Raw genomic sequence first — 27735 nt, forward strand, 5'->3', positions numbered from 1 at the left:
TTTGAAAACAAGCTGGAAGAAACATCCACACTACCTAAAGGAGACAGCTCCCCACTCGAAACGAGGAGCACATTGGTGTGTGTGTGGCCAGATGAGCTAAGTCTTCTATAAAATAACGTCTGAGAAACCGAGGTGTGGGGGAAAAGGACACGCTCTCCCTTTCATAGCCCTCTTTCACATTTTTGAGCCTGTTTTTTAAGAAAATAGAGCACACATGAGATTCCATATCACTTCTGTGTCCTACCCTATGTTCTTCATTCCTCTCCAACTAAGAAGTTCACTTCAGCCTTGCTTGACAGATGAGCAAAAATCCCCCCATCACCTCCAAAAGTTGAATTCCTCCGGGTTTTGTGAAAAACCTAGTGGCGCTATAGACAGCAGAAGCCCGTAACATCCAAGCAGCATTCTGTCCCAGATAGCAGGAAAGTCCATGCTCCCCAGACCACCTAAGCACACCAGTGGCTACCAAAAGCTTCAGGGCTTGTAATACGACCAACCTTTAAAGGAACTCTACTTCAGTGGTCCCTGCACTCAAAAAATTACCAGTTTCCAATTCCTTTTGTGATTTGTATCACCTCCTCATCCCCTCTCGGTGTTCGCTGTTGTGCCTTGGCATTCTTGGGATAACATCCACAGACTATGCACTCGCTGCAGGTGTGGATCTGTGCTATTATACTGCCAGTGGCAAACAGAACATTTTGACCCCTTCTTTCATACTTATTTCCCACTTTGGAAACAATGTCTGCACATTTACCTTTCAAAGAATCGAATGAATCATTCTCCCCAGCAGCAAAAATCCAGGGATACAATTCCTTCCAGAAATTAATGGGAAAATATAGACAACTTACCAGGAGACTGAAAGCTAAAGATTCTATACACCTACTTATTACTGCTTCATTTTTTTTTTTTTTTTAAGAAATGCATACAGCAAGTGAAAGAACAGATTTAATAGCTGAACTATTGATACAGGTTTATACTGATCGGTGGCAGAAGAGGTTCTGAGCAACTGAAGGAAGGAATCATGGCTGGACTATACAATAAAAACCCATTAGTGCTTTTGCTCTTGAGTCAGCAACAAGACCAGACAAACTAGATTCACTCATCTAAGCAGGCAGCTTTTTATTTATTGGGGAAACTTAGAACAAAACTAAAATGGAATAAAGACTTCACAAATGAAAACACCTCTACAGTATTTTCTACACCTATGGGGTTTGCATGAAAAAAGGAATTTAGAGCAGAGCTCGCTGAGATACAACTTTTATGACAACTCAGTTCCAATTTAAACACAAACTATTCTTCGGGATACGCTGCTCACAACTGCTTTTACATGGAACAACACTGGCATCCAGTGGCCAATTCAATTAATCACAGAAGCGAATGACTTCAGCGACCCTCCTGCACTTCTTTTGACTAGGAAGCATCACTTTACTTAGACAACAGAATCTAAATCTGGAGGATGTTCCAAAAAGTTTGCATACACCCAAAGTATTAAACAAGACAAGTATTTAGAAATGCACCTCTTGTAAAATAACTATTAATTTACCTGGTAACGCAGTGATGAAGTCCCGTTGTAACATGGGCTTCAAGTAAGAGTTAATATGTCCATGCTGATAGTGACACATTCGTGAAATAAGGTGTTCCACAAATTCAACTTGATCTGATTCAGACCACTGGTCAAAATATTTAATACACAAGTCTTTTTCCTTTTCGTAGTTTCCTTCCGATGGTCTTTTTCTTGAGACAATCACAGATGAAGTTCCATTACTTATCTGTTTTTAGAAAAGGAATATCAGTATTTAGACATAAACAAGAACAGGAACAGCTTTGTAAGAACTCTCGCAAGGAAGAGAATGTGCGAAGATGCAAAGAAATAATCAACAGAATTAAATTTTAAAATAAATTCTTAAAGCTATGAGTTACGCCATGCAAATTTCATCTTTCATAGATAAAGATGAATGAAAGGACCTTGCTCATAAGTTACTTTTTACACTGAAAGACTTCAGTTCCCTTACACCTCCTACTGTTTAAAGAGTAAGGAACTTAATTCTTCTTGGAACAAGCTTTTCCAGATTAAACCAGGGGTTTCTGCTCTGTATTGCAGTCTGCCTCCACAAATGATTTACACAGGTTCCAGCAGTTAAAATAATACACATTTAGAGACATACCAAAGTCGGGTATTAATTAACTAATTAACACAAAAATTCAAGACCCTCACGTCAGTGTTGAACTGCTTGTCCATAAATGAAAACTGAGAATTACACGATGTCAAGGGCTTGTTTTGTTCTTGAAAAACAGCTCACGTCAATACTTGGGACATCCACATATAAACATTATTAAAATCCTGGGAGCTTTAGCTACAAATAAGGACACTACAAGAACACCCCAGGACTCACTGCTAATTAGTAAATAGACCAAAGATTGATGCCAGGCTCTTCTGAGCCCTTCAGGAGACCAAGAGGGCTGCTGGGGAACAACTGTCAGCTCTCTGAAATACTCCCAAACTTCTTCAAAGCAAATTGATTGCAACTCCTTGCCATGTGAAGGAGTTGAATTTTTCCTTTCAAATGACAGTGCTCAGAGAGGCGGAACTGTATTCCCAAGTATCCTTCGATGTAGAATCGCCCTTTCAAGGTCAGCACAAACTACAGAACTCTGAGAAGATCTAGTAATTTCTCAAGTATTATTCATTGGCATCATCCTTCACTTGAAGGCTAAGCTAATTTTAGGATGATACAGTCAACTACATACGTGGATGATTATGCACACGCAAGATTTGGAAGTTTCTTAAAAGCAGAAACATATAAAATCATGCCAACTCTTTCTACGTGAATGTTAGTCCTACCTGCCATAGGGTATTTTTCTTTGGAGACTCATCTTCATTCTGATCCTCCATTACTGATGTGTTCTAGGAAAAAAAAAAAAAAAGAATTATTACTTGAATTTTTTATTCTATCGCAATTCCTTGCTCTACAAGCATTACAAAAAAGCAAATCAATTGAACAGATAAAATTCATTTTCCCAGTGAACAGAATTATCAAAGCTTTCTGGCCACAAAACCTGGGTATTATAAATAAATTCCCCTTTTAACTGACATGTTTGTCAATTCCATTTACTGTAAAGATAACTCCCCAACCCCTCTTCAATTTCCTTTGACAGGTTTTCATGCAGCCTTTCAACACTTGTCTCACTGGGAAATAAATTCACTTTCATCCTACTCAAGCCAAAGTAATTAAACCTGTCAAAGTAATCAACTAGCACTTTCTGCCAAAGTTAAATTGCATACATCTAGTTGGAAAAAAAAAATTTAAAAAAAATCACTATACACTACTTACATGCAACAGAATATCAATGTTTTTGCCAGCTCTAGCTTACCACAAGGAGGAGGGACCGTTCTCTGCAGAAGGCCTCTGTAATTCACTGCCACGGTCTGTGTCCTATAACCCTTGGCAGTCACCATCTTTCTTCACCCTGACTTAATTACAGTGCTCTCCCCACATCGTAACCGCTCCTGCATACTTTTTTCTTCCCTTTTGTTCGACATTGAGATGTAAGAATTTCTATAAACGTTCAGCTGCAAATGTTTCTTTTAGACCTTACCTCAGTTTTTCAAAATCGTTCACTCCTTTGTTCCTTAACGATCTGCTCCCTTTTGCTGTCTGTACCACCAGGACCATCTATTTCCACCTCCTCATCAGTACCCCGCACCTAGGTGATTCCTGCTCATTTAGCTTCCTGCCAACCCTGTCCTCCCCGGTATTCATGCCCAGGAGACACTGGCTAACAGGCAGAACGCTATCATGAAAAACCGAACATCTTAAAACATTGTCTGTATTTATTTCAGCCTTCTTCCCCTCTATCAGCTGTCTCAGCAGAAAGAGGAACAACGCACTCAAGTAAAACACATGATGGAATAAGTCACACAATTCCTTTCATCTTTCCATCACAGACTCTGGATTAACCCCTTAACTACATCCACCCCCATTTAAAACACAATTCCACCTCAAAAGCATTCACCGCTTCATCTCCTCTTCTTTCTTGCATAAGGGATGTACTGCACCAAAACCAGAACGCTTGAAAAATTAACAGTATTACCCCCACAGGCAAGCCTTCCTCCATCGCCTGACTACACTGCTTTGTCTCAAGTTTACCTTGAACCCTTTTCTGCCTTGCAGTTAGGTCTGAAAAAACATGCACCACGAGGACGAGAGATTACGTTACAAAAACTGTGTCCACTGGGCGATGGAAAAACTCAAGTCTATCTAGTTATGGCGCACATGGCAATGACAAATACAAGCCCAGGAGACGGCTAGCGGGGAATCCAAAAGCGCACAAAGGCAGTAAAGGTTTTGTGTTACTCCAAAGATACACATACTTTAGTGTTTCTGGACATACATAGAACAGTAACACTGGAAAAGTAAACGACACTGTCTACATTTTCAAAATTATAGTCTCGAGGGCCATTCCAGTTATTCATAACTACACACTGCTCATAAGCAGCACTATCACCGATGTGCAAACAATGTGCAAACGATGCTCTCCCGCTGCACGGTGCCACAAGAGGGAGCACAAACCAGCCACAGACTTACTGGTACCCAAGTGGCCCACACCAGCAAACACCACTCCAGGGAACTTCGCAGGATTTTTTTTTTTTTTTTAAATTTTTATTTTAAATTTGAATGGGTAGAAATACTCATTACAGTGATTATATGTTGTTAAAAGTGTTTTCAATTAGTACGTGCTTAAACGAGTAAGGAACGTCTCATCCCGCCGCAGCTGAAGAGCAAATATATGCATCAATCCTCTGCGCTAAGACAAGGCACAGGAACTCCCACAGAGAACGGGGTCAGCGTATTCAGCCAAAATCCCACATTGTACCAATTTAGCCCCAACCTAACTTTCCTTCGGTAGGTCACGGCGAGACTCTGCCATTGCTTTCTTCTGCTCCTGTATTGGGAAACATCTCAGAGATCATTGCTAACTTTCCCTGGGATGTAGGGTAAGAACTGTCTCCTAAATGTTACGTCCTTTCATTCTAGGAACACATAATAAACTACAGCAGCACTGTAACGCAAAGTGTGCAAGAACACAAACTTCAACAAAACGATCGGACTTCCACGCCAGGCTACGAATTGCAGAGCAAGTTTTTGTCTTTGCTGTGCACCTACTCAATTCTACTGCCTCGGTAAGGAAAACTGGGCAGCGGGCTTTAGGGAGATGCTACGTCCTTGGCTAAGATGACAGTGTCTGAAATCCCCCAACTGGTGGCCCAGCACAGGCAGTACTGCTGCTGAGAGATTATTTCCATGCCCTTTCAACATCTGGGCCATGAATGTGAGGACGGACTACATGGATTGATTTTTAGGGCTGGAAATTAAACATTGTATTTATGTACCTAACCAGGAAGTAGGTAGATGTCTTAATTTAATGGTATCTACTACAGTGTTTATTGCATTTTCTCTCTTTTCCCTTCCTAAACTCACTCTACTTTTTCTTACTCTGTTTCAGAGCTTGACGGTTTTAATCCTTCATTCTTTCCCTTTCTGCTCCCAACTACACAGCTTGTTCTCCCTATTATATCTTCTCTTCCTAATAAACTCGCTCTACTTCTGTCTTAAACGCTTCATGTTAGGGGTCATTCCCCAGATCACGTACATCCCAACTCAAGACTCTAATGTGTCTCTAAACCACTTAGCCTATTAACTGAAGACTAAAAGATGAGCGGGTGGATCCTGTCCTGTTGTCTGGAAAAAGCAATTAGACATCCCTAATCTGTCCTGTACATCCACAGTACTTGGCAGAAGAATAATTTCAAAATTCCTAACAGCTGGTGTCACCAGTCCTTGCTGGGGAAGGCCTCCAGCTCTTGTGCAAGAAGGAAGATACGCATCTACAAGCTCAACTCTCCCCTTCATCATGCTGTTCCCTTCCCTCGCCCTGCACCTCGCTGTTTACCCCACCCACCCTCTACAGAAAGCCACCGTGCCGGCTGCCTCCGCAGCTTTCCCAAGGAGCTTTATGGTGGATTTAACATGGACCCCGCTCCATTTCTCTGCAGCTGAACAGCATCAAGACCTGAAGCAAGCGATGAGCTCTCCTTCAGTTACTCCTGCAATACGACTGACCCGCAACTTGCAGACTCTGAAAGAACAACCTTGATTTTTTTCTCACAGAGGAAGCCTAGCTTCTAAATATCGTCAATTAATCCTGTTTGTAAGTTCATTTTTTCCAGAAATTCTTGGTAAGTTGCTCACAGCTCTTGCAAAAGGAGAATGATATTTCCACCCAGCTGTCATTCCTTAATTAGCCTGGCATCAGCACCCTCCATCCCCTACTGGGAATGGCAGCAACAGCGAAGTAGTAACAATGGGTCTGAGCAGAGTTTTCCGTTGCCTTAGAGTTCTTAGAACCCAACTGAATAAAGTTACACTGAAGAAAGCCTCTGCCTTTATTTTCACTAACGGTAAAACCAGCAATGGCAGTAAAATCTGCAGCTTGTAGAGCAATTTGTAAAAGTTTAACAGCTTGTTTCCTGAAGATTTGCATCCCGTATTCCTCGCCTAGTTCTGCAGTAACTTCAAGCTTTCTTTAGTCTTTCTGCTCCACAATACCACAAGTCTTTAGGATTTCTATGAGATGCAGATGAACACAGCAAAGAGGTTCAAAAGTTACTTGGGGAGAAAGAGGTACTGACAGCAGCATAATTACATAAAGCTAATTTCCTTTGGAGATTATGAAAAGCTTCTAAAGTAAAAGCAACCATGAATGATCCCCAAAGGCAAAAAATTTTGTAGGTATTATAAAACTTCATAAATCAGAATTTCAATTAAGATCCTTAGATACCTGGCAGCAACTAAAACTGGCGTCTCAAGCACAATAGTTCCACATAGGTATGACTGTATGACATTAGGTGCAAAAGCACCTAAGTTTTTCTGTAGATGAATGGCACTCGGCCTGCAAGGTTCACCTCACTCAGGAGATACATGAAAAAAAAAGCTGCATCTTTTCTAGCAGAAATCTATCAAACCTGTACAGGCTAAGCAGATTTCTGTTAGCTACAGGCAGGGAACTCTTAGGTTTGCACCATGCAAGGACTTGGGAGTGCCTTCAGTCGCTTAATTGACTCCGAAGAGAAACAGCATGATGCAGCTTTGTTCTTTAACCCAGTTTTAGTTCCAGTATCGAGAGAGCAATTACAGAAGTGATAGCAGTAATCCTGGGAACTGGGACAAGACACACAAGTAGCAGCAGTAGTGCCTAGCAAGGCAGACAACGTTGCTGCGTTTCTTCAGTGAGAAACTTAATCCCACCAACGGATGGATGGACGGACAGACAAAACTAGACAATAGCTGTGTTCCCCTTGAAAAAAAAGAATAGCAGTCTTCAACTACTGTATTTTTTGGCTATAATGAAAGGGAAAGTGATAGAAAACAAGAACTTCTATTTCCCGCTACCCTTGAAACTATACCCGTAATTCTGATCTGAGTTAAAGACCAAGCTAAGTCTTTAAAAATCTAATTTTTGACAAAAATCCCACTCACTGGAAAAGACACCAGGAAATTTCATTTCAATCACAAAATAAGCAAAACTAATCAAAGCCGTTCAGCTAAACGGGCTCTGATCTCCTTTAACAAATCACATCTACTTCTGACTTTAGAGAAGTTGCAGAAATGATAAAAAAAAATAACTAATACATACGTGGATATCTTGAAGTCAAACGGAGCAGATTAAGCTCGAGCTCTGTATACTGAAATTGCCTTCTGAAACCAGCTCTGCCAGCACAAGGATTGCTGAAGGTATTAATTACGCATTCACCCAGAGGAGGAGAGGAATCCACCATCCAATGTGACAACTGGACCACATCAGTGAGGAAGAAAGCTGGGTAACCATCTTTACCATCTAAAAGCGATGAGCATGTGTCATGGCTTCTTGCTTTTAATATAGCCAGAACCCCCTGAATAGTTTAAAGCATTTCAAAATGAATGCAAGTCTCTCCTTCGGATGCAATGGTCATGATTTTCTAATCCAGGAATCCGTTAAGCAGTGTTTATTAACAACATCTTGATACTTGATCAGGGAAAGGAGGGGATTTTCTTCTTTTAACTACTGAGAGACCCCTAACAAAAATATACTGTAGCACAAGCACTGAATGAAGATGGGAGAACCACTAACTTGACCCGCCTAAGATGTGAATCCACTCTTCTCACAACAAGGACCAAATCCCTTAGTTATCACATCCCTCAAAATCTGGATACACCAGTCTGCAAAGAAATGCAAGAATACTACAGCGCTTCCAAATGCCAGGTCAGAAATAGGTAGTCGCTGACAAACTGCGCTTATCCTAACCACTGCAAAGATTCATCGCTTCAAAAAACATCTTCAGAAGCATCACCATTGGCTACATACAGAGGAACGACATAAAAGATTCCCTTATCAAAGGAGTAAGCATAAAAAGGTATGGACAGTTAGTCAAACCTGCGCAATAACGATGTTTGGCTTCACAAAGACGACAGCACCACCAATAACATACCTTCAGCTACGGGTTTAACCTCACTCACGTTGCCTATAGAAAACAGTTCCTTCCAATATTTCTCCATTAACAAGATAAAATGCACTTTTTTTAATTTAGCAAGATAATCATACCTTTATATAGGGAAAAAACCCCAAAACCTTGAGGAAAGTAGAAAATAGAACCTATGGCCAAATGATTTTCCAAATAAAGAGTTTCTGAAAATATTTGATGGATTGAGATAAGCTCAATCCACTGTCCACAGTCCCTATAAAGCACTTGGAAAACAAAACTCTAAGGTTCATCAAGTTAAACGTGATTTAGTTTTAGGTAGTCCTGCAAGGAGCAGGGAGCTGGCCTCGATGATCCTTACGGATCCCTTCCAACTTGAGATTTTCCATGATTCTATGATTTTAACTTGCAAGTTAATTCTGCTGACCATGGACATGTCTGTATATGACATCTGTATTAGTAACTGCTTGTTTCAGCTTAAATTAAGCTATTTATGTAAGCACTAGGGATCAGCACAACTTGAGCTCAATATGCTTCATTTCTTACCTAGCTAGCTATTCTCCCAGTTGCCAGGTTTTATTTTAGTGCGGTTATTGCTGGAAGTTCAAACAAAAATATACTTGAAATACTAAAAGAGCCTACCAAGATACAACAGCTGATGGCAAAATTAGAAAAAAACCCCTCGTACTGAAAATAAGGCATCATTTTTATCCGGCCTCTGACTAACCCCCAAGAAGTTTACAGGAAGATAGGGAAAATTCAGTACCAGCAAAGTGTTATCCAGTTGGTATTTAAAGTCTCTAAAACCAAAGACTGCAGTTTGATCGCAAGTTGTAGATGTGATGTTTGTAAAAGACACCCAATGCTTTTACATACTCCATTTGACACCTCTCAAGGGCCTCATTTTAGGAAGTTCTGGGGATTTATTAATCTGGACAAAACCCAACAGTTGCCTGCTCTCTCTGCTCAGAGAAAGAAAATCTCAAGTCATTCTTCACCTAAATGTTCCAGAACAGTTATTTTTGCAAGTTCAAGAGAATATAAGCAGGTACTAAACAGGTTATCTTGTTTAATCACTAATGCTTTGATGACTGGCAATTAGTACCACTATTTTAACTGTTCAAAGTATCAGTCTTCACCTTAACCTCATCACAAAATTAATTGGCTGATCTTCTGTAAATACGTAACTGTGTATCTCTTAATATTCAGTATGTCTGACTTAACGTGAAGTTCATCTCAAAAGTCAGATCAACATGGGCTGTGTCCACAGAGGACTAAACTATGTAGTTTGTTTTTAAAAATGTAATTATACGTGGAAATGATCAGCAGTTCAGAATTACTATTCTGATCCAATTCCAGGAAACGCTAAACAAGGACTCCGACTCCACCGCAGAGCTTTTGGTGATGGCACATCCTTTTAATAGGCAGTTGTGTGCGCAAACTGCAGTCTGAAACAACCCGGCGCAGCAGTTCGTTTGGGAATTCACACCCCAACCTGCAAACCACAACTGCTGCTGAAGTACGTACTGGAACAGCAAAATCACCCTGCTGGCTTTTAGAACTGCAGAAATAGTATAATACAGACTCTCATAAAAAATAGTGTAAAAAAAAAAAAAGAATTATTCACTGATTCAACTAGCAGCCTATTTAGGATGTAATAAGAAACAAAAAAAGGTGCTACTTTTGTCCAAATTACGAGCTGTTTTCAAGCATGCCTCTATTTCCACTCAGCAAACAGACAACACTAGGAAAAAAAATACCATTATTGCAATCCCAAGAGACATCCAGTGTTTTCAGCGGCAGGTATAGTTTCTAAAATTAGATGGGGAGGATGCTTTTGATCCATCAGCCAATTCAGGTTCTCCGTTGTTGGGGCTTTTTTTTGTAAACAGCTTATTACTTCTTACAGGAATGCCTACCTCAACAGGTACCGCGGGATCACGTCTAATATACTCCTTGCGTAACTCTTTCAAACACACCCTAAATCTCATTTAACTTTCTGAGTGTCTGGAGTAAAGAGTCAGTAATCAAAAACTGTCTGTATCCATCCTATATTAATATGTTGTATTTACAAGGACAATGAGCACCGAATTGTGTAATTGTTGCAATTTGATGACTCATCCCTGCACCATTCTGAGTACCGAAGCACGAAGGCTTGCAAAACTTGCACATCATGCAAACTATTTTGCTGAATATAAATACGTTGAGCCCCAAATATATATATATATATTTTTAAATCACTTTCTCTACACCTGCCCCTCAAAACTGAAAGTACCAGTTTCACGCAGAATCAGCTTACTAAAGAAATGGCAAATGCAGTTTTAACTTCAGCTAGGCAAGCTTTGGGGGCTACATTAAGCCTTGCTGTATGTAATGTTTTCCACAGCGCTCGCTTGCTCAGCTCAAGTTGGTAGTTGAAAAAATCGAAGTAATGATGATGATGATGATAATATCACCATCACCATCATCCTCCTCCTCCTCCTCATCTCAGGTTGTGAAAGAGCATCCAGCAGTAAGGGGCAGGCAGCAAGCCTTCCTGCACCGCTCCACCTGGGGCGTACTGATCATGTTTTACTTGAGCTGAGAACTGCCTTTATTTTCTAACCAGCTGGACTCTGCGGCCCTTTCCCAGCCTAAGAGGAGGTTTAATTATACCTTCAGCTTCCAAGCGTTGCTTGTTTTTCAGCTGTCTCAGTCCATGCCTTTCACTCCACCGTCACTCAGCCTTTCTTGGCAGATACTGTATGTGTGCGGTACAGCAGCAATCCACGTTCTTGCCCAGAGCAGAAAAATCTCAATACTTAACCAGTATATCAAAGCAGTCCTCAGGCTTATCATTGGTATCGCTGCAAACGGTTGCGATCACTTTCCTAAAACATTTCTGAATTAACTTTCACAACAAAGTACGAATACCCCAAAAGAGAAATCCTTTCCGTCTGCAAATAGTAATTTTCACAGTAAAGTGTTTACATCAGAAATATGGCTATAACAAACTAGCTGTAGAAAGGTACACAGACACTAGGAGCAAGGTACTGGGGGTGTTTTATTTTTATTTTTTTAATTAAGACAAGTTACCTCAAGTTCTCAGCTACAATTACTATTGTTTTTGCACTAACGATATCGCTAATGGTTCCTCTAGCTAATTTTCCAAAGAAACCTATTTAGGCAGAATCTATTTGCACTTCTAATCTTAATGCATCATGAAGTAAACCAGTTTTTCCTCTATTTAAGACTCAAGGGAAACTTCAAATCACATTACCTATACAGTGAACTCCTTGAAATTACTGAAGTAAATGCAACAAATTTTCTGAGCTTCCACTGTATCATGGACATGTTTGTTCAGACCATTTGTGTCTACAACTATACTGAACGCTATTCTAAATAACTGGATTTTGTTAGGCTGTTAGGAGGATTAGATATGTCAAGCTTGCTTTTTTTTTTTTTGTATAATGGCAACATCAAGTAGTATTTACTACCCTAGAAGCTGTCTCAATACCTGGTAAAGAGACTTTAGCTTTTATTTACTGTATTAAAAAAAACCATCACAAATGTAAATTTGAAGGGAAAATACTGGCTCAAGATTATAATAACCTTTCTTCCTTCCAGAGCAGATGCAAAGAAACCTCTTCAGATTCACTCATCTATTCATTTCTAGGATTCGTAAAAGGAAAATGAACTATTTAGAAAGTTGCATTTCACTGCTGACTGCTCAAATTAGTACATCCACCACTTTAACCGAGGAATTTAAGCACACAAACAGCAGCTGACTTCAAGGACTCTACGAGCAGCCGAGACATTTTGGAGCTAACACACTATTTCTACATCAGCACTCACGTTTCAAAGCTCCGAACCACGCTCGCGTGCACCTCCTACAAGCAAAGTAGTTCACACGGAGTATCGTTTCCAAAAGCGTTTGCACTGTGTGGACAGCCCGAGTGAGGTGCAAGGCAAAATTCAAATTACTCTTCATGTTGTACAAGGCTGTGTACAAAAGCTGTAAGTTGTACGTTTTTCTCTGCATTATGTTCATGGGTAAACAGGGCAGAGAACACACCGCTCTCCCGTACACAATTAATGAGCCTGTTAACAGTATTTCAGATTAAAGGTAGGCTATGTAACATCTCAGAAGCAAGTTTCAGACAAAGCCTGTAATTAGATGACTTCATATTCATCAAAAATAAATTAGCCTATGTTAAGATTAACTACATTTGCAACTTGGCTGCCTGGTGCAAGGTTAAAATACTTGAAGGGTTATTCCTGGATTCCCAGAGGGAATTTAGGTTCAGATCCCTGCTGCCGGTTCCCTGTGAAACCAGCTCTGTCCAAATTTAGTTACCTCCACGTGCTGGCCACAAGACAGGCACATCCCGCAACACGAAGGTGGCTAAAAAGCTGTAGGAAGGACGGGACATTAATGGGCATCAGAAACACGGACACTGCAGCCAGTTAAAGATGCAGATCATTAAGGCCTTTTTTCAAAACCTGATCAATTTTTTTTCTCCTATCCATTACCGCTCACCACATGCACCGGTGCTTCTTACCTTTGCCTTCCCCTAAGATGTAGGAAAGATTTGCAGCCCTTTAACCCTCCAGCAAAACAATTACGTGGAACAGAAGGATGAGAAGCAGCGGACACGTACTTCCAGCTTGAAAAAAGTGGCTGAGCAACAACCACAAACACCACGTATCAAAGCACACATAACTGAAGAATAATTTAAAAATAAGCAACTCCAAATAACTACAAGCCCACAGCCACCAATTCACTGGCATTAAACACTAACACACTAGGACTGAGATTTAAAAGAAGCTATAAGCCTCAATTAAACATTCAATACTTTTCTCCAAGCATGCCTATGTATTTTCTCTCATTTTTCTAAGAGCAGATTCTGGCACTTGTCCCTCTACATCCCTCCTTGCTTTCCCTGGCCAACAGAACTACATCAGAATTTATTCTCATTCTTTGGTTTTTGCTCTTCCCCAAGGATCAGCAAAAGTTTAACCAGATTTTGAAGAGGTTTCTATACAAATTTTTTCTGTAAAAGTTATAAAAAGGTTACTTAAAAACACTGAGGAGTCTGAAATAATAAAATTACAGTAACCGTCAAGTATTTTTCTTTTGCAAAATAGAAGGTATTTGCACACAAAAGAAATATAGAAAAAGTAGCCACTACAATGAAATAGTCAATAAAACCAAAGCCTAAAACCAGTCAGCTACTCCAAGAAATAATCCCATACTGTTATAAATCCAGCTTTTTCCTCCAAAGATGTATGGCAACGTACTGCAGATCTGGCAACTCATGAAACTCTATCAATCCATCATAACTATTCAGGAAAGCCTAATTGCTCGTTAATTGTCTGAAACACAATCTTTTGCTTGTACACAATTTCAGTGTGTTTTTGTAATTGCTGATAACCAAGCAACTGAAAGCCTGGAGAAAACCTTATCTCAAAAAAGGCTGCAGACTAACTTCAGCTACAGAAAGCAGCTTTCAGTAATACAAGAGGTAAAAAAATACCCAATTTATTCTTTTTTTTCCTCCCAAATATTCGCTCAGCCTGGCCTGGGGTTAGCCAGACACACTGCATTCGAATGCTCATTTTATCCAGGTATTAAAAGGAATGTGCAACTGCATAATTTAGATTTCGCATTATTTATATAATGGATGTCTAAATGCTCCTGACCTGTAAGGCCAGCATCGCTTCTCCCTACAAGTTACAGCTGATTAATACAAAAGACACATCACGGTAAGATTCTACAGAAAAGGATTTGAGAACGGGAGGAACAGTTGCCCAGTGTCTCAGGTTCCTCTTTCTGGAAGATTATTTTTAATCTGTATCGGATCAGTGACTGACTTTACGTTACAGCACACCATCTTGTAGCGGCATAAACGAGAGGTGGTGAGAAGCTGCACAGGACAGCGGATCGAAAAGGCAGGGGACAGCTGAAACCACCATATTGTGCAACGAAGCCTTGAAACCAAAGCTGCGACCGCCAGCAATCATCTCCTCATGTCCTGAAGACCATTGGGTTTGATGTCACTCCACAAGGAAAACTGCCAAATTTTTATTTTATTTTTTTTAAAATTTCTGAACAAAAGGATAGCATTAAACAAAGTGCCAGCTATGGTTTCCGTGGCCCGAGTTGGAATCTGAAAGGGCTTTTGCCTCCAAAAGCTTCACCAAAAGCTAACTTTGAAGTTAGCAGGACTCAAAAAGAATTTAACAGATACTGCAGGACAATATAAAAGTCTCTAGAGTAGAGCAATGATAATCGCTTAGCACCAGGCATCCTGCTTTTTTTACTATTCGGTACTGAATTTAAAGGCATTTGGCCTAATTCTCACCATTTTTCCCAAAACACATACTTATACCTAAGTTTGAGACTTTCAGATTACATCTACTCTAGCAACCTAAGTTTACGTGTACAGAACTGTATATGGATTCCTGTAACATTATGGTAAATATTTTTTCAGTATTATCTGCCTTGAATAAATTCTCTAGTTCAAGTATCTTCAAAAGCAGACAAAAGTCCTCTGATTTTCAAAGTAAGTTCAAGTGTGCATTCAAGCCTGGCAATCACATATACAACTTTAGATATCTTCACTTGATCCTTGTTTAATTGATTTTTCAAATAGGGCATTTAACTATTAGTTACCGAGTATCTCATGTAGAGAGAACTTTAAAGTCCACTGTCATTCATTAATAATTTTTTTAATCTTTTTTTTTTTTTTTTTTACTATTATCTTTCAATTTTGAACTTCTCTCTGAATGCAGGGCCTTAATCCATTTGGTACAATGACATTTATCAGTTACAACACGCAAATTCCTTGACAGGAATTTTTCAATTCTGAGTCTCTATCCAAGAAAAACAGCTGAAGTGTTTTTCCACAGACATGTCAAAAGTGACATCCACAAACATGTCAAAAGATGTTTGCATTCATACACTTTATAGTAAATATTTAGCAGCTTCTTTATTCAAAAAAAAAAGTAGAATAGATGCAAAAAACCCCAGGTTCAGAAGTGTAGTTTGGATCATCCCTAAAGTCTGACTTAATAATTATATCAAAAATTGTGTGTGAACTTGAGGAATGAGAAAAACACGTAAAATTAAGAAGCAAAGAGTTCAGCTGAGAGTCTCTAAAAACACCACTGCAAAGCCACTGGACAGAATTCAATACCTACAAAGCAAGTGAAAAGGTTGGGATGAAGACGACCTATGTTATTTCTCTAGGGCAACAAAGTCAACTCTAAAACTTCTCAAGTATCTGCTGCAAAATCCACTTGCGTGAAGCACTGAGAGCCCATCCCGTGCCACAAAATAATGCCTTTCCATCGTGGGGCTTTGCAAACATGACTGCTTTGCCATAGACATATTATGGAAAGTAATACAAAGTTTTGGTTATAGTTCCTTCTTTCTCTGCTGTACCACTTCCACACTTGACAGATGGTAAAATTGGTAAAATTTGGGTTTGTAGACAGCTGTCCTATCCTCAACTCCGACACCTCCTTTGATTTATTTGGATTCTACTGCCATTTCAAAGGATCACAAAAACCAAACCACAGATGCGAAGACCCAACAGCCTTCAGGACCTATGGAGCAACTCATCGGATGAAAATAAAGGAGGCCCAGGGAACCCTAGGAATGACCTGCCTGCTAAGCAGCCCTGGAACCTTTCACACTGAAAGAATAAATGTCCTTATGATGATGACTCTCAGAGTGGAATTACTAATATCAGCAAAATCATTACCAATACTGGTATCAAGACTGCTGCTTAATTCTCCACTAAAGAGCGATCCGATTCTCCTGCCTGTGACATTTCTGATAAGAAAGTCTGCCAGTGCTGCATGAAGATATTGCACAAACGTAATTTCGACCTTAGCGGGAAATATTTGACTGTACTTTTCTCTTAAAATTCTTCGGTGGGAAACAGACTAAACACCTCCAAGGAAGAGGACTACATGAACTATACCTGGAACAGACTGCCTTGCGTTTCCTTCTCCTCTCCTAAGAAAGATTTCACTCCCCCCCCCCAGCATAAGCACAGCACTACTAGAAGGCAGGCAGAGAGCAAGGCACGTTACCTAGCGAATTTCTTTGCACCATAACAGAATCAGACAGCAAGAAAAAAAATCCTCTTTTCCAAAGGAGGTTGAGAAAGCATAAATGTGGAGGTGTGGCTAACATCAGCTCTCCACTCCGAGATGTAGTCTTCTACAGATGCATCGTAAGAGGTATCAGGAATAACAGCTCCTGCTCGCTACTTGTGAAATACGTTAAGTGTAGTGTGATTGTGTTAGCTTTTCTGAGGAACATAAATTTATATTTGAAATGACGCTTATCTGTTGCAGCTATAAGCAACGGCTCTGGATTTCTTGAGGCAAGGTCTTGTATCTTGTTTGACACGTGAATCCATCACCGAAAAAATGTACTTGCCTCCTTAGGGACATATCCTGCCCAGTCTGAGAGACGACAGATTGTGATCTCTAAATGGTACAAGAGAGAAACACTAGCAAAAGGCAGGCTAGCGAGTGACCCAAAGGAATAAGGACCAGATCTCTAAGCTCACATTACTTTTTTCTACATTCGGAAATCCCTTCTGCAGCGGACAGCAGCTTAGTGAAATATCTCAAGAGGGAGTCGTATCACCACTACCTCCTAATCTCTATCATAAAGATTATTGATTAAGTAAACTACTAACAAAATTTGAATACTGGCAACTTCTGAAGAAAAGCCAAAGGTGAGAGAAGTGCCCACCAACTAATAGCCACAGGTGAAATAACTTGAAAAGCTGCTCAGAAAGAGAAGCAGGCTCCTGACCAGAGTCACTCTTCTGTTCACGCAAACTTGCAGCTTGGGGATGCAACGTATGATCCTTGGCGCTCTCTAAAAACTGCTGAAAACAACCAAGCCCCCCCCCCGCAAAAAAAGCACTTGTACGTATTAAGCTGTTTATACCAGCAAGCCCCTTTCCCCTTTCATTTGCTGCACACTTGCACAAAACAAACGCAGCCGGAGCGAGTCAGCAGAAGCCAGTCAGCTACGAGTGACTGATGGACGTCGCGCCTGGGGAAAATCAGGAACCGAAACTTAGTGATATTTAGTACATTTGCTAGTCTTCTGACATCAGGGAACACACTTCTGCTCCTCGGCTAAGGAAACTGAGGGGGAAGAGCTCTGGTTCGTAGCTCAACACTAGCTCGCTGGCTAAGTTTATAGTAATCTAGTAAGTAACCACTCTCTTCTACTTAAAAATAAACAGTATGAATTGACCCAATAAAGAGAAGGCGTCTCTCCTTGCCCCTAAGAAAGAACAGGCTTAGTTAATAATTAGTCACAAAACTGAAAGCACTCAGATACCACAAAAAATGACTGAAAAAAGCACTTAAACACTCCCCTTTCAGATAATAAATCACGCTTAAGAAAAATAACAGTCCCTGCATTTTATATTTACTTATCCTGTTGGTGTCTGGACCTAACAACAAGCCACGGCCACACCATCGGGAAGCACCGCAACAAGCTGCTGTCACCAGAAGAGACTGCAGCCAGAGCCGTGCCGGGCTGCGTAAGACCGTGTCTGGAGTACTGGCCCCAGTTTTGGGCACTCCACTATACCAAATACGCTAGGGTACTGGAGCGTGGTCTGGAGGAGACCACCAGGATGGCCGAGCACTGGAGCACAAGAGAGAGAAAAAGAGAAAAAAATAATAATAAAAAAAAGGGTAAAATGCAATGTTACCCTTTGCAAAATACTTGCAATATATGCAACTAACGTCAAAGTGAGCTGTCACATCAGTCCTCAGAGTCTGCAACACATGCATAGTAAGAACTAAAAAAAAAAAAAAAATATTCTGAGAAACTGCTGAAAACAAAATCCAAACTGCTATTAGTTTTGAGGAGACTCCAACTTCAGCCAGAAGAAACAGCAATACTGGGAAGCACCGCTGCTGATTAACAGAGGGAAAACTGAGCATTTTTACATCAGCTCTACAATCTGGGTAATTCAGGTCATCCCACCGCACAAAATGGCAACAGGCCTACTGCACGCATATCTGTCATTGCTTCTACAATACTACGCTTAGTTTTAAAGCTTTCTGCCTCAGAAAGAAGTCTGTTTAAAATAAAGGGACAAGCACAAATATTTCAGATATTGGAGAGAACATTCTGTTCCTTTAAAGAAAAGGAATCAAATATGCATTTCTTTTTAATGGACCTGTTGGACTGTTTCCAAAAAAGAAATGGTAACAGTCCCACTGTTTTGAGGCAAAATACCAGAAAACATGTCAAAGAAGTATTTGTAAATTACTTCAAACCTAACAGAAGCAGCAAAGCAGTTGTCTGGCCATGACAACTCATTTTAACAGCTGCATAGAAGAATAACATTTTCAGAAGGATGCAGGCTACGCAGCGACAGGCTATTCATCATTTTCCAATTTCTGATTTCATGCACTGTAGGAAAAGTTTTTAGCAGAGCGCATCTACTGCGGTCATTGTCTTTTTAAGAATACGGCACCATGTCAGTGTCTGAGTTTGTTCTGTAAAAAAAGGATGACAAAGTTTTCATGTCAATAAATCAGAATTCTTAGTTTTCAAATACAATTTTTTCCAACTACAGTTTCTGTTGTTGTACTTCCTTCTGGTATCTGAATAGAAACAACCAACAGAAGCTCAAAATTAGTAAAAAGAATAACAAATAGAAGCCAGTTAATGCTAAATTGTATCTTAGACAAACTTCCTTCTTGTGCCTCAGCTCAGCTGCGATAGCACTGAGATTCCTTATTGCTAACAAATAATTTCCTTTGCAGGAAATGCTATTGTAAGGAATAAATATTAAAACCCTAATGCTCCAGACCTCAAATTGCCACTCGCAAATAGTAAGTTCTTCTGAAGAGTAATAAATTATGAATTGGCCGATTCAAAAGGCTTTTAAGGCCACGTTTTTGTGAAGACAGCTTCCAGTTATGGAGAGTAAATCAATACATTCATGTCTTAATCTATAAGCAGGAATGACACTGGCAAGAACTAAGTCAATGTCACCTTCCTACTGCTTGTCCATCAGCAGGACACGTGGTGCAGGAATGAAAATGCAGATGAAGGAAAACCTACAGAGCTGGACATCCCATTGTGCAGGAGTCAAGGACAAAGGACAGGTGAAGTGAAGCACGCTATCGCAAGCCCACGGACCCCCTGGCCAAGGGGCTGCAAGGAGCCAGGGCAGCTTCAGGTCTGAGAAAGCCACCACAGGATTGGAAAGATCTGATCTCTGGAGGAACAAGTCGACTTCTCACACTGGAAGTTCTGGAAGTGAGAGGGTTATTGTTCCTGTAGTGAATCAGTGCTCTGTTAAAGCTTCCAAGGTACACACCCCACTTGTGAACATAAAAGGAAGAGCAAGACACTACATACAATGAAGCTGAAAATTTTAAGCAAGTGTAGAAAAAAATCCAACATGTTGGGGGGGATCCTAAATAAGCAAGAAAAAACTAAGTAGATTTTAGAAGAGAGATACAACGATCTCTTTATAAAAAAGTCAAGGAAAAGCGTAACTGAATACATGGAAGAAAGAGTTGGCTGAGCAGTATTTGGCTACTAGGTTGATTTCATTACATCTATCTAATAATTTATTCCCCAAGCATTATTTCATCACATCCTACATTATGCAAGAATTCCAAGCGACGTTTGAGTACTTATCTTCTGATGCTTAACGATTAGTCTTCAATTCACACTGGAGATGTTTACTTACAGAACTAAGAACGTTTCTCTCTGTGTGACAGCGCCGCTGGAGCTATTTCCCACATCAGCGCGACAAAATACGTTCAAAACCACTGCGATGCCTCTACGAGGATGAAGCTATGGAAGGTGGTGTATCCATATGGTTGCATTACACAACAAACCAGTTTCTCCAAACACCTAAGAGACCAGTATGCTTTTAATCTTGCAGTCAAATCCATATCAAAGAGAGGATGGAAACAGGAACTATTTGCATTCAAGTGTGCTCATAATAGTAAGCTCCTCGGTACAAAAACATTATTAAAGATAATTAACTAGTAAAAAACAAGGCCTCAGAATCTATAGTAGTTTCAAGTATTATGAACTGGCATCTAATATATGCTTTTCCATACAACAAGTGATAATAAGTGTCAAGGACTATTTCCAAATTATATTAATTATGCTGAGAATCAGAATAGATGAAAGCAAACTTCAAGTACCACAAACAGGAATAAATATTTTTTTTAATAAATTATCTCTCTTCTCCATTGACTACCAGCTCACAGAATGCAGAAAGTAAATATTTCTCCAGTAAACTACAGGAACTATACTGTGAAGGTATTTTACCGCATGAGAAAAAGCACAGAATACAAACCCAAACTAACTGCGGAGAATTGGAACGCTACCTCCAATCCACTGGCGTCAGAAGATATTTGCTTAAATGTTACAGCTTGATTTTAGAAGAGCCTAGTTAGGTTTTATCATTGCTAACAACATTATGGAAAGGCAAGAGTAAACCTAATCTCTGCTTTATTCTTTTAGACTGCTGGTAGATTACTCTTGAAGCCTAAATGTTTGAAAAAGCACTAAGACTGAATAAGAGCTTCCTGAAGAAATTCCTCTTTTCCCCTATTTCTGGTCCATTCACTCCTCTACACATCCAACATACACAGATAATAGATAAAACTCCCAGATAACTTCTGTGAATCACCAAGGGGCTTCTATACGTCCCTTCTTAAACTTTCTATTAATCATCACCACACTAACTGAATGTGTGCTACAGAACGAAGATCTCCCGGTATATATGCTCTACCTGTTTTAACATGTGGGCTTACAGCTCAGGAAACAATGAAGGACGAGTCACGGCACCAAAAATAAAAAATGGGGAAAAGCAGCTGGTGCCACTTTCACTTCCAAGTTCCCCTTCGGGCATCGAGTCACATGCCTGAAAGGAGAACCTTTTTCTTTTTTTTTTTAAATATCTCCCACAGATGCTTCTAAAAGATTCAAAACGCCTTACTCCTGGTTACAGTTCTACAAAAATCAGACTTTAAAAAAAAAAAATCCAAAAATTAAATCAAGAAAGCTCTCTACACCTTACCAAGTAGTGTGCCCCACGGGTATCTGCTCAGGACAGTTTTATCCCTCTTATTCTCCAAAAAACCCATCACGAGGGGGCGGCCAGCAGAAAAGCACAAGCCCTGCAACACGCAGAGGGGCCAAACGCCCTGGTGAAATCCCTCCTCAGCAGCTCCTGGAGTGCAACAGGCTGGGTACACAAAATTGTGTCTTTCCACACACTGAGCTCCCAACAGCTTCAAAGCAATCCCACCAGCTTGAACAACACGGTTCTCCTTTCAGTGACGTACTTTATTGCTAAAATTTCTTAACCCTGTTAGTTGTTACTATGATATAGTTAAAAATGTTCTGGGATTGTTAAATTCCTCCAGGCACGTGGAGCAAAAAGCCTGCAGAATTAACTGGTACTTCAAATGTGGTTTTCACAAGAGCTGACAGATCTGTAACAATTCCTGAAAACAACATAGGTTTGAGAAATTTTTCAAAGTGACGCATCCTGACATAACAGCTGCGTTAGCTATGGGGTTTAATTATATATCACACCACATCTGTCTGATAACAGGTTTCCAAAAATCTTGTGTATAAAGCAGTATGTTCATGAACAAACCGTACTGTATTTTATCCTGTAATCAATATTATCAACAGAAGTTCATAATACAATGTATTCTGCATCAATTAATCTACCGCCCAGCCTGGTCTGAGCTTTCACCTGTTGAATTTACAGTTAACTACTACGTACCTACTGATAGATACTGTAACAGAAAGAAAAAAAGTGTTCATAATAAATAGGTTTACTCTTATTCAATTGAATATATAGATTTTTCTGTTTGTAATAAAAAGTTCAGTCGTGAAAAAAAACAAACCAGTTCACTTGCCATGATGTGCTAACTGATGAGAAATTTCCAAAGGGCTGATTTGTAGGAAACTTGGGGCAGATTCATTGTTAAGGAGTCCTTGCATTTCCCAAACCAGGTGTTTGCAGAGAGGCACGCCTCGCCTGCAGCAGGGACCGTGAGCTTGCCAAGGATCCCCCAGCCTGACAAATCTTTCTGAAATTCCCTGTGTGGGTCCAGCAGCCAGCCCTCCCCAAGGCTTCTAGTCCAGGAAACCAAGATCTACACCTACCATTTAAAAGATAGCTATTAACAACAAAACTGCTCCTATCCTGAAACAATCAAGCTGTTAAATACAGTTAGGCATAAGTCGCAAATTCAGAAGTCAGGTAGAGAGGAGGTAAACAAATTAAGCCGGGAAGCATGGGATTCAGCCCCAGGTCTGCATGGAAGAACGGCCTCCTGAGCCCAAAGCAGCCGTCGTGGCAGCTCCCCGCTCACATCCCTCGCAGGGTTTGGTCACAAGCCTTGAGACCGATACTGGCCCATGCCACCAGGCTCCATCCGACCTGCCACCAACGTCACTAGCCATCTTAAAAACAACTCTGATCGCTTGCTGAAAAATTCTGAGATGCTCTGTGGCCTAACTGACAAGTTAGGTCCAAGGAGACAAAATTTGCAGAATTCCCACTGAAAAATGTTTTATTTTACTTTTCCAGCGAGGGGGTGAATGCTGACGGTCGGGGAAAGAGAGCAGGAAGATCTTCTGTTAGAACTAGCTTGTAACTATTCCTCAGACACCAAACCTCTGTGACTTTGCCCTGTTGTGACTATAAGCATCTACTATAACCATTATTTGGCCACGCGTAGTGCCAATTTCTATAAAATTGTATTATCCATCTATACGTTTATCTTAGTCACAAGTTTTTTCCTCTCCCTTGAATAGTGTTTCAAAATTGGAAACATAAAGCATTCAAACAGAAAAACATGTTTGTATTTTAACAGAAATTTTGGAAATTCTGAAACTCAAATTTGCTGGAACTCAAGTGGCCACATTTTGCAGGCAAGAGGAGAGGTTTTGAACTAAACGGTTAATCTCCAAGGCAAGACATTCATCTTATCCAGCATCTGAACTCAAAGGGACTCACTGCAAGCAAAACTCTATTTGTTTAAGTCTTCATTCACAAAAGCAATTTAAGTATTCGTTTTGCACACATGAAAGACTGAACCACTGAATAATGCTATTACCTTACCAAAGAGCCTAATATTAAATAACAGTTAGGTTCTGCTAAAAACGTTACATTCAGAAACACTTTAGGTAGTGCCACACAGTTACTACACATGCTCTGCATTTCCTTTCCAAGGTAAATATCCTGGGAGTTCAAAATTGTTAACTGGTATCAAAATCTCCCTTTTTATCATTTTCAATTCCTCCCAAACCAGTGAAGAAACAGCAATTCCCCCATCTATAAATCACGCAGGCTCAGCTTCAACAGCTTACCAGAAGAAAAACAACAGAGAACTTGAGATTGAGCCATCTTCTATGCAGAGTAAGCCCCCATCCCTCGTTCTTAACTTAGCGTCTTAACTTTTAAAGAGTGAACAGAGTAACCCAAGGAGCTCCAGGACTCCACGCTAACTGTTCTGCATTCAAACATGCGCAACGGCTAATGTAAGGCTATAACCAGCATCACGCTTAGTAGAAAACAAAAAGCTCATCCTTTCTAGGTTAAATCACACAGATATTACAGGCTAGTCAGTTCATTGCAATTTAAAAGAAACGGCAAAGCTCATTATGTTATTTATTATTTTTTTTTAAAATTAAATGAGAAAGCAAAACGTAGCAGGCAACATGCACAACTATGCTACTTATATCACAACTTGAGTAAACAGGCAATAAAACACAAAAGCTCACCCCCTCCCCACAAGAGCCTACTGTACAGAAAGCCCTCTTAAGATTCACTCCTCCAATGCAGTTAAGTAGAAGATTTCAGAAAAGGATGCACAAAAAACATTTAGCAGACTTAACAATTCGATTAAACAAGAGCCCTGAGAGTTTAACAAATGTTCAACAGCATACGCATAACATTTACAACAAGAAAGAAGAAAGGCACCTGGAGACATCTGACACTGGGCATGCTCTGCAGGCATCTCAGTGCGCACATGCTCTCTACCAGGTTGGAGCAGCCTAGCCACAAAGACCTTGGCACAGAACACTGCAGGGTGACAAAAAGGAAGGAAGAGAAGAAGCAGTTAGATGCCACAACAAATCACTCAAGGCAGGCAACTCATTAGTATGTTAACGTGGGTACTTAGCTATGTTATTTCTACATTAATCACAAGGTTAGCGGCCAAGGGTAAAATAACGACTGAAGATCCTTTTCAGAAAATAAGCCATCCCTCTATGCTATCAAGGATAACGAGCTGATTTTCTCGTTTGCAACTGCTCGGCTTTAGTGCCCGGCTGAACATTTTGACTTACTACCAGTAGTATCAGAGTTGTTACAGTTTGGTTCCGTCAGTTCAGCGATGCATCCAGTTACTGCTATCGACAAAAGAAGTTCTGCTGCAATGGGGGACGATGCCTTACCCAGCAAACTGGCCTGGCTGTAATCGCTTGCGAGGTTTTTACCTTTGCAGTCACCTTTGGGGAGAAGCGCGGGAGCTTTTCATTAGGGTGGCAAGTCTTTAGAACACAACCTGGAGGAGCTTCGGTAACTAAGGTTTGGCACCCCACGCTATCTCGACTTTCTCAAACAATTTGTGCTTATTTATTCTGACAGCAAAGCCAACGTTAACTTCTGAGGTTACAGTCCATGTACTGCAACACTGACACAACAACAAAAAAAATTAAGTATTTTTAAAGAGGAACACCACCTAGCTAAGTTCAAATTGCAAGACCAAGTTCTGCTTAGTCAAGATGCATAGTATCCTGATTAAACGGGTTATTGGGGAAAAAAGTTTGTATTATCACTTGTGGGTATCCGAAAGCCAAATTAGACCCTATCTACATTTATTACTCGTACCTCCACCCAAGCCAGAAAGAACCAAGCTGAACTACCAGACTCCACATTGCTGACACCAGAAGTTAGGAAAAGTTTGGAAATCCTTTTGTTTCTTTTCTGGACCTGAAGGAAGTTGATGCAGACAGACTCCCCAAACCTGTTATAGCTCCACAATATTATTTCGCAGTTCCCTTTAAGGACAGAATAGTACATATGCTACATAACCATCAGATAAATTTAGGGAAAAGGATTCAATTCCTCCCTATCGAGCGGTGCACAAGCCCAGCTCTAAAATTTGGCACAGACTTAGTTTTCAATATTTTTCACATAGGCTTCCAATTCAGTTATAACAAACACCAAATCTTTAAAAGAAAAATCCCACACAGATCGAGTTGAAAGTGGAATAACCGGAGGTGAAGACTCAGGGAAAGCGGTTATTGTGCCAGTAACGAGGGGAAGGAGGGAGCCCAGAGCAACTGAAGAGGTTAAAAGGTTAAAAACGTTATTTACTTTTAAATTTCATATCTTATGAATTAAAAAAAGATAGCCTAATATTTTCATCTCCATGCTAAGGAGAGAAATTAAAGCAAAACCAGGAGAAGAACAACTCTAGCAGCACCAAAACGCACTGGAATCCTCTCCCCTCTTATCCAGCAGGGAGGTTGCAATTCCACACGGATGTTCTGTACTATGCACTTGTCATGCGATGAGTGGGTGTATATACCTTACGTACAGAGGTAAAAATAAACGTATTTCTGCTATATTGTATTATTCTTCCTTCAATATGAAAATAAATCAGTTTTCCATTATTAAAAGTTTCTTATTGATGTTTAGAGAAACGTGATTTTTTCATTTAGCTATCAAGTAATTAATTCAGTATATCTATAATTACATTGCAATAACTCACTTTGACATTTCCTCATGCAAACACTTGAAATTTAGTTCCCAGAATTGTTCTCAGATAGTCAACCACTGACATTAGGGAAACTACCTTAATGTCAATGAGACACCAAAAAAAAAAAAATTTTTTTTTTTTTTTTTTTACTTTTAAAGAAAGATAGGATATACTGTTCAAACCCACTGACCGTGATAGCGAAGATGCTTGATCTTATATGACCATTTACAGCTCTGCTTCCAAACAAACGCGTCCAATTCAAGAAACTTCCTTTCTTATCTCTTTCGTTATTTAATCCTATTTGGCACAATACCTGAATGGTGTTTCCACAACACTGAACCATCAAAAGTGCTGCAGGTACGTGTTAAAATCCAAATCAGTTTTTGCATTTTTAAACACATAGGCCCAGTAAAAATTTTAGTTCTGCTCACATCACTTAGTAAAGTCATTGATTGAGAAATGCAACAAAATTCTCTCCTAAGATTTTCAGATAAGATCCACAAAATTGTGCGTATGATCTGTAAAATTTATCTACACCTACAGAAGTCCACAAATTATATGCTAAAAATCACTGGTTTAGGTTATTAGACCATGTTTTCTTTTAGGAACTACTCTAGCTAAATAAGCTGAATAAGAACTTAAGAGAAATAAGAGTAACTCGAGAACAACTTTTTACTTTATTTCAAAATACATTTAGACACAGAGGCCATTTCTGTGCCAAGTTTAAGCCACACAAAAACCCTGAATAAAAGGATTTACAAAAATCACTGCACACTCAGCTGTAGCAATGATATTGCACAATACTACAAATTAAATATTGCATTCCACTTCACACTAAGAGGGGAATGCGCAAATATTTGTGTGCTTCACTGACATGTTATTTCTTGACCCTGCTTGCATAGGAACTGTCATAAATAAAAGCATAATAGCGTACTAACGATTTAATTTTTGCATAACAAGAGCCTGAACTTACGCCTTCATTTTGCACTTGCCTTTCGTCAGGATCCCAGGGAGCTGCAGCGCTATTTAATAAAGTTTGGGAATAGGAAAATGACACTGGCCAACGGGTGTAATATTAAATGCACGTATAAGCCAGTGTCAAACCCACTGGCAGACAATAGAACCATACAGCCCAAGCTAAGGCCAATCAAAATTCCAATTTTAAGGAAGAAACTAATTTGCAGTGCAGAGCTTTAATCGACTCACATTAAGATAGGTGTGTGTTCATCTGAACGCACTACTGGCAGGGGAGGAGCAAGCAGATGAAAAGAGGGGCTTTACGGCTTCGTGGCAAGGAGTGAACGATGCTGAAAGAATAAAGACAAATAGAGAAACCCTCATTCTGATCTTTTAGATCCTTTATGTTTGGAAAGATTAATACATTGCTTTTGTTATTATAGGATTGATTTTAATTCTAT

At 39.9% G+C, this 27735-nt stretch overlaps 1 protein-coding gene across 7 annotated transcripts in view; it reads right to left on the reverse strand.

Annotated features, from left to right (window-relative positions):
- FBXW11 (F-box and WD repeat domain containing 11) overlaps positions 1-27735 on the reverse strand; it is a 76522-nt gene that overhangs the window by 34081 nt on the left and 14706 nt on the right. For 4 of the 7 annotated variants that reach the window (XM_054841454.1, XM_054841453.1, XM_054841455.1 and 1 more), the window contains 2 exons: positions 2843-2905; positions 1544-1769 (listed from right to left, as the gene is read on the reverse strand). In XM_054841454.1, the coding sequence (XP_054697429.1) occupies positions 1544-1769; positions 2843-2893 (277 nt within the window). In that variant the 5' untranslated portion in view covers positions 2894-2905. Of the gene's footprint in view, positions 1-1543; positions 1770-2842; positions 2906-24531; positions 24634-27523; positions 27625-27735 lie in introns of all 7 variants that reach the window. The other 3 variants (XM_054841450.1, XM_054841452.1, XM_054841451.1) reach the window with 2 other exon arrangements.

The sequence above is a fragment of the Grus americana genome, chromosome 14 (assembly GCF_028858705.1).
Source record: "Grus americana isolate bGruAme1 chromosome 14, bGruAme1.mat, whole genome shotgun sequence".
Lineage (NCBI taxonomy): Eukaryota > Metazoa > Chordata > Aves > Gruiformes > Gruidae > Grus > Grus americana.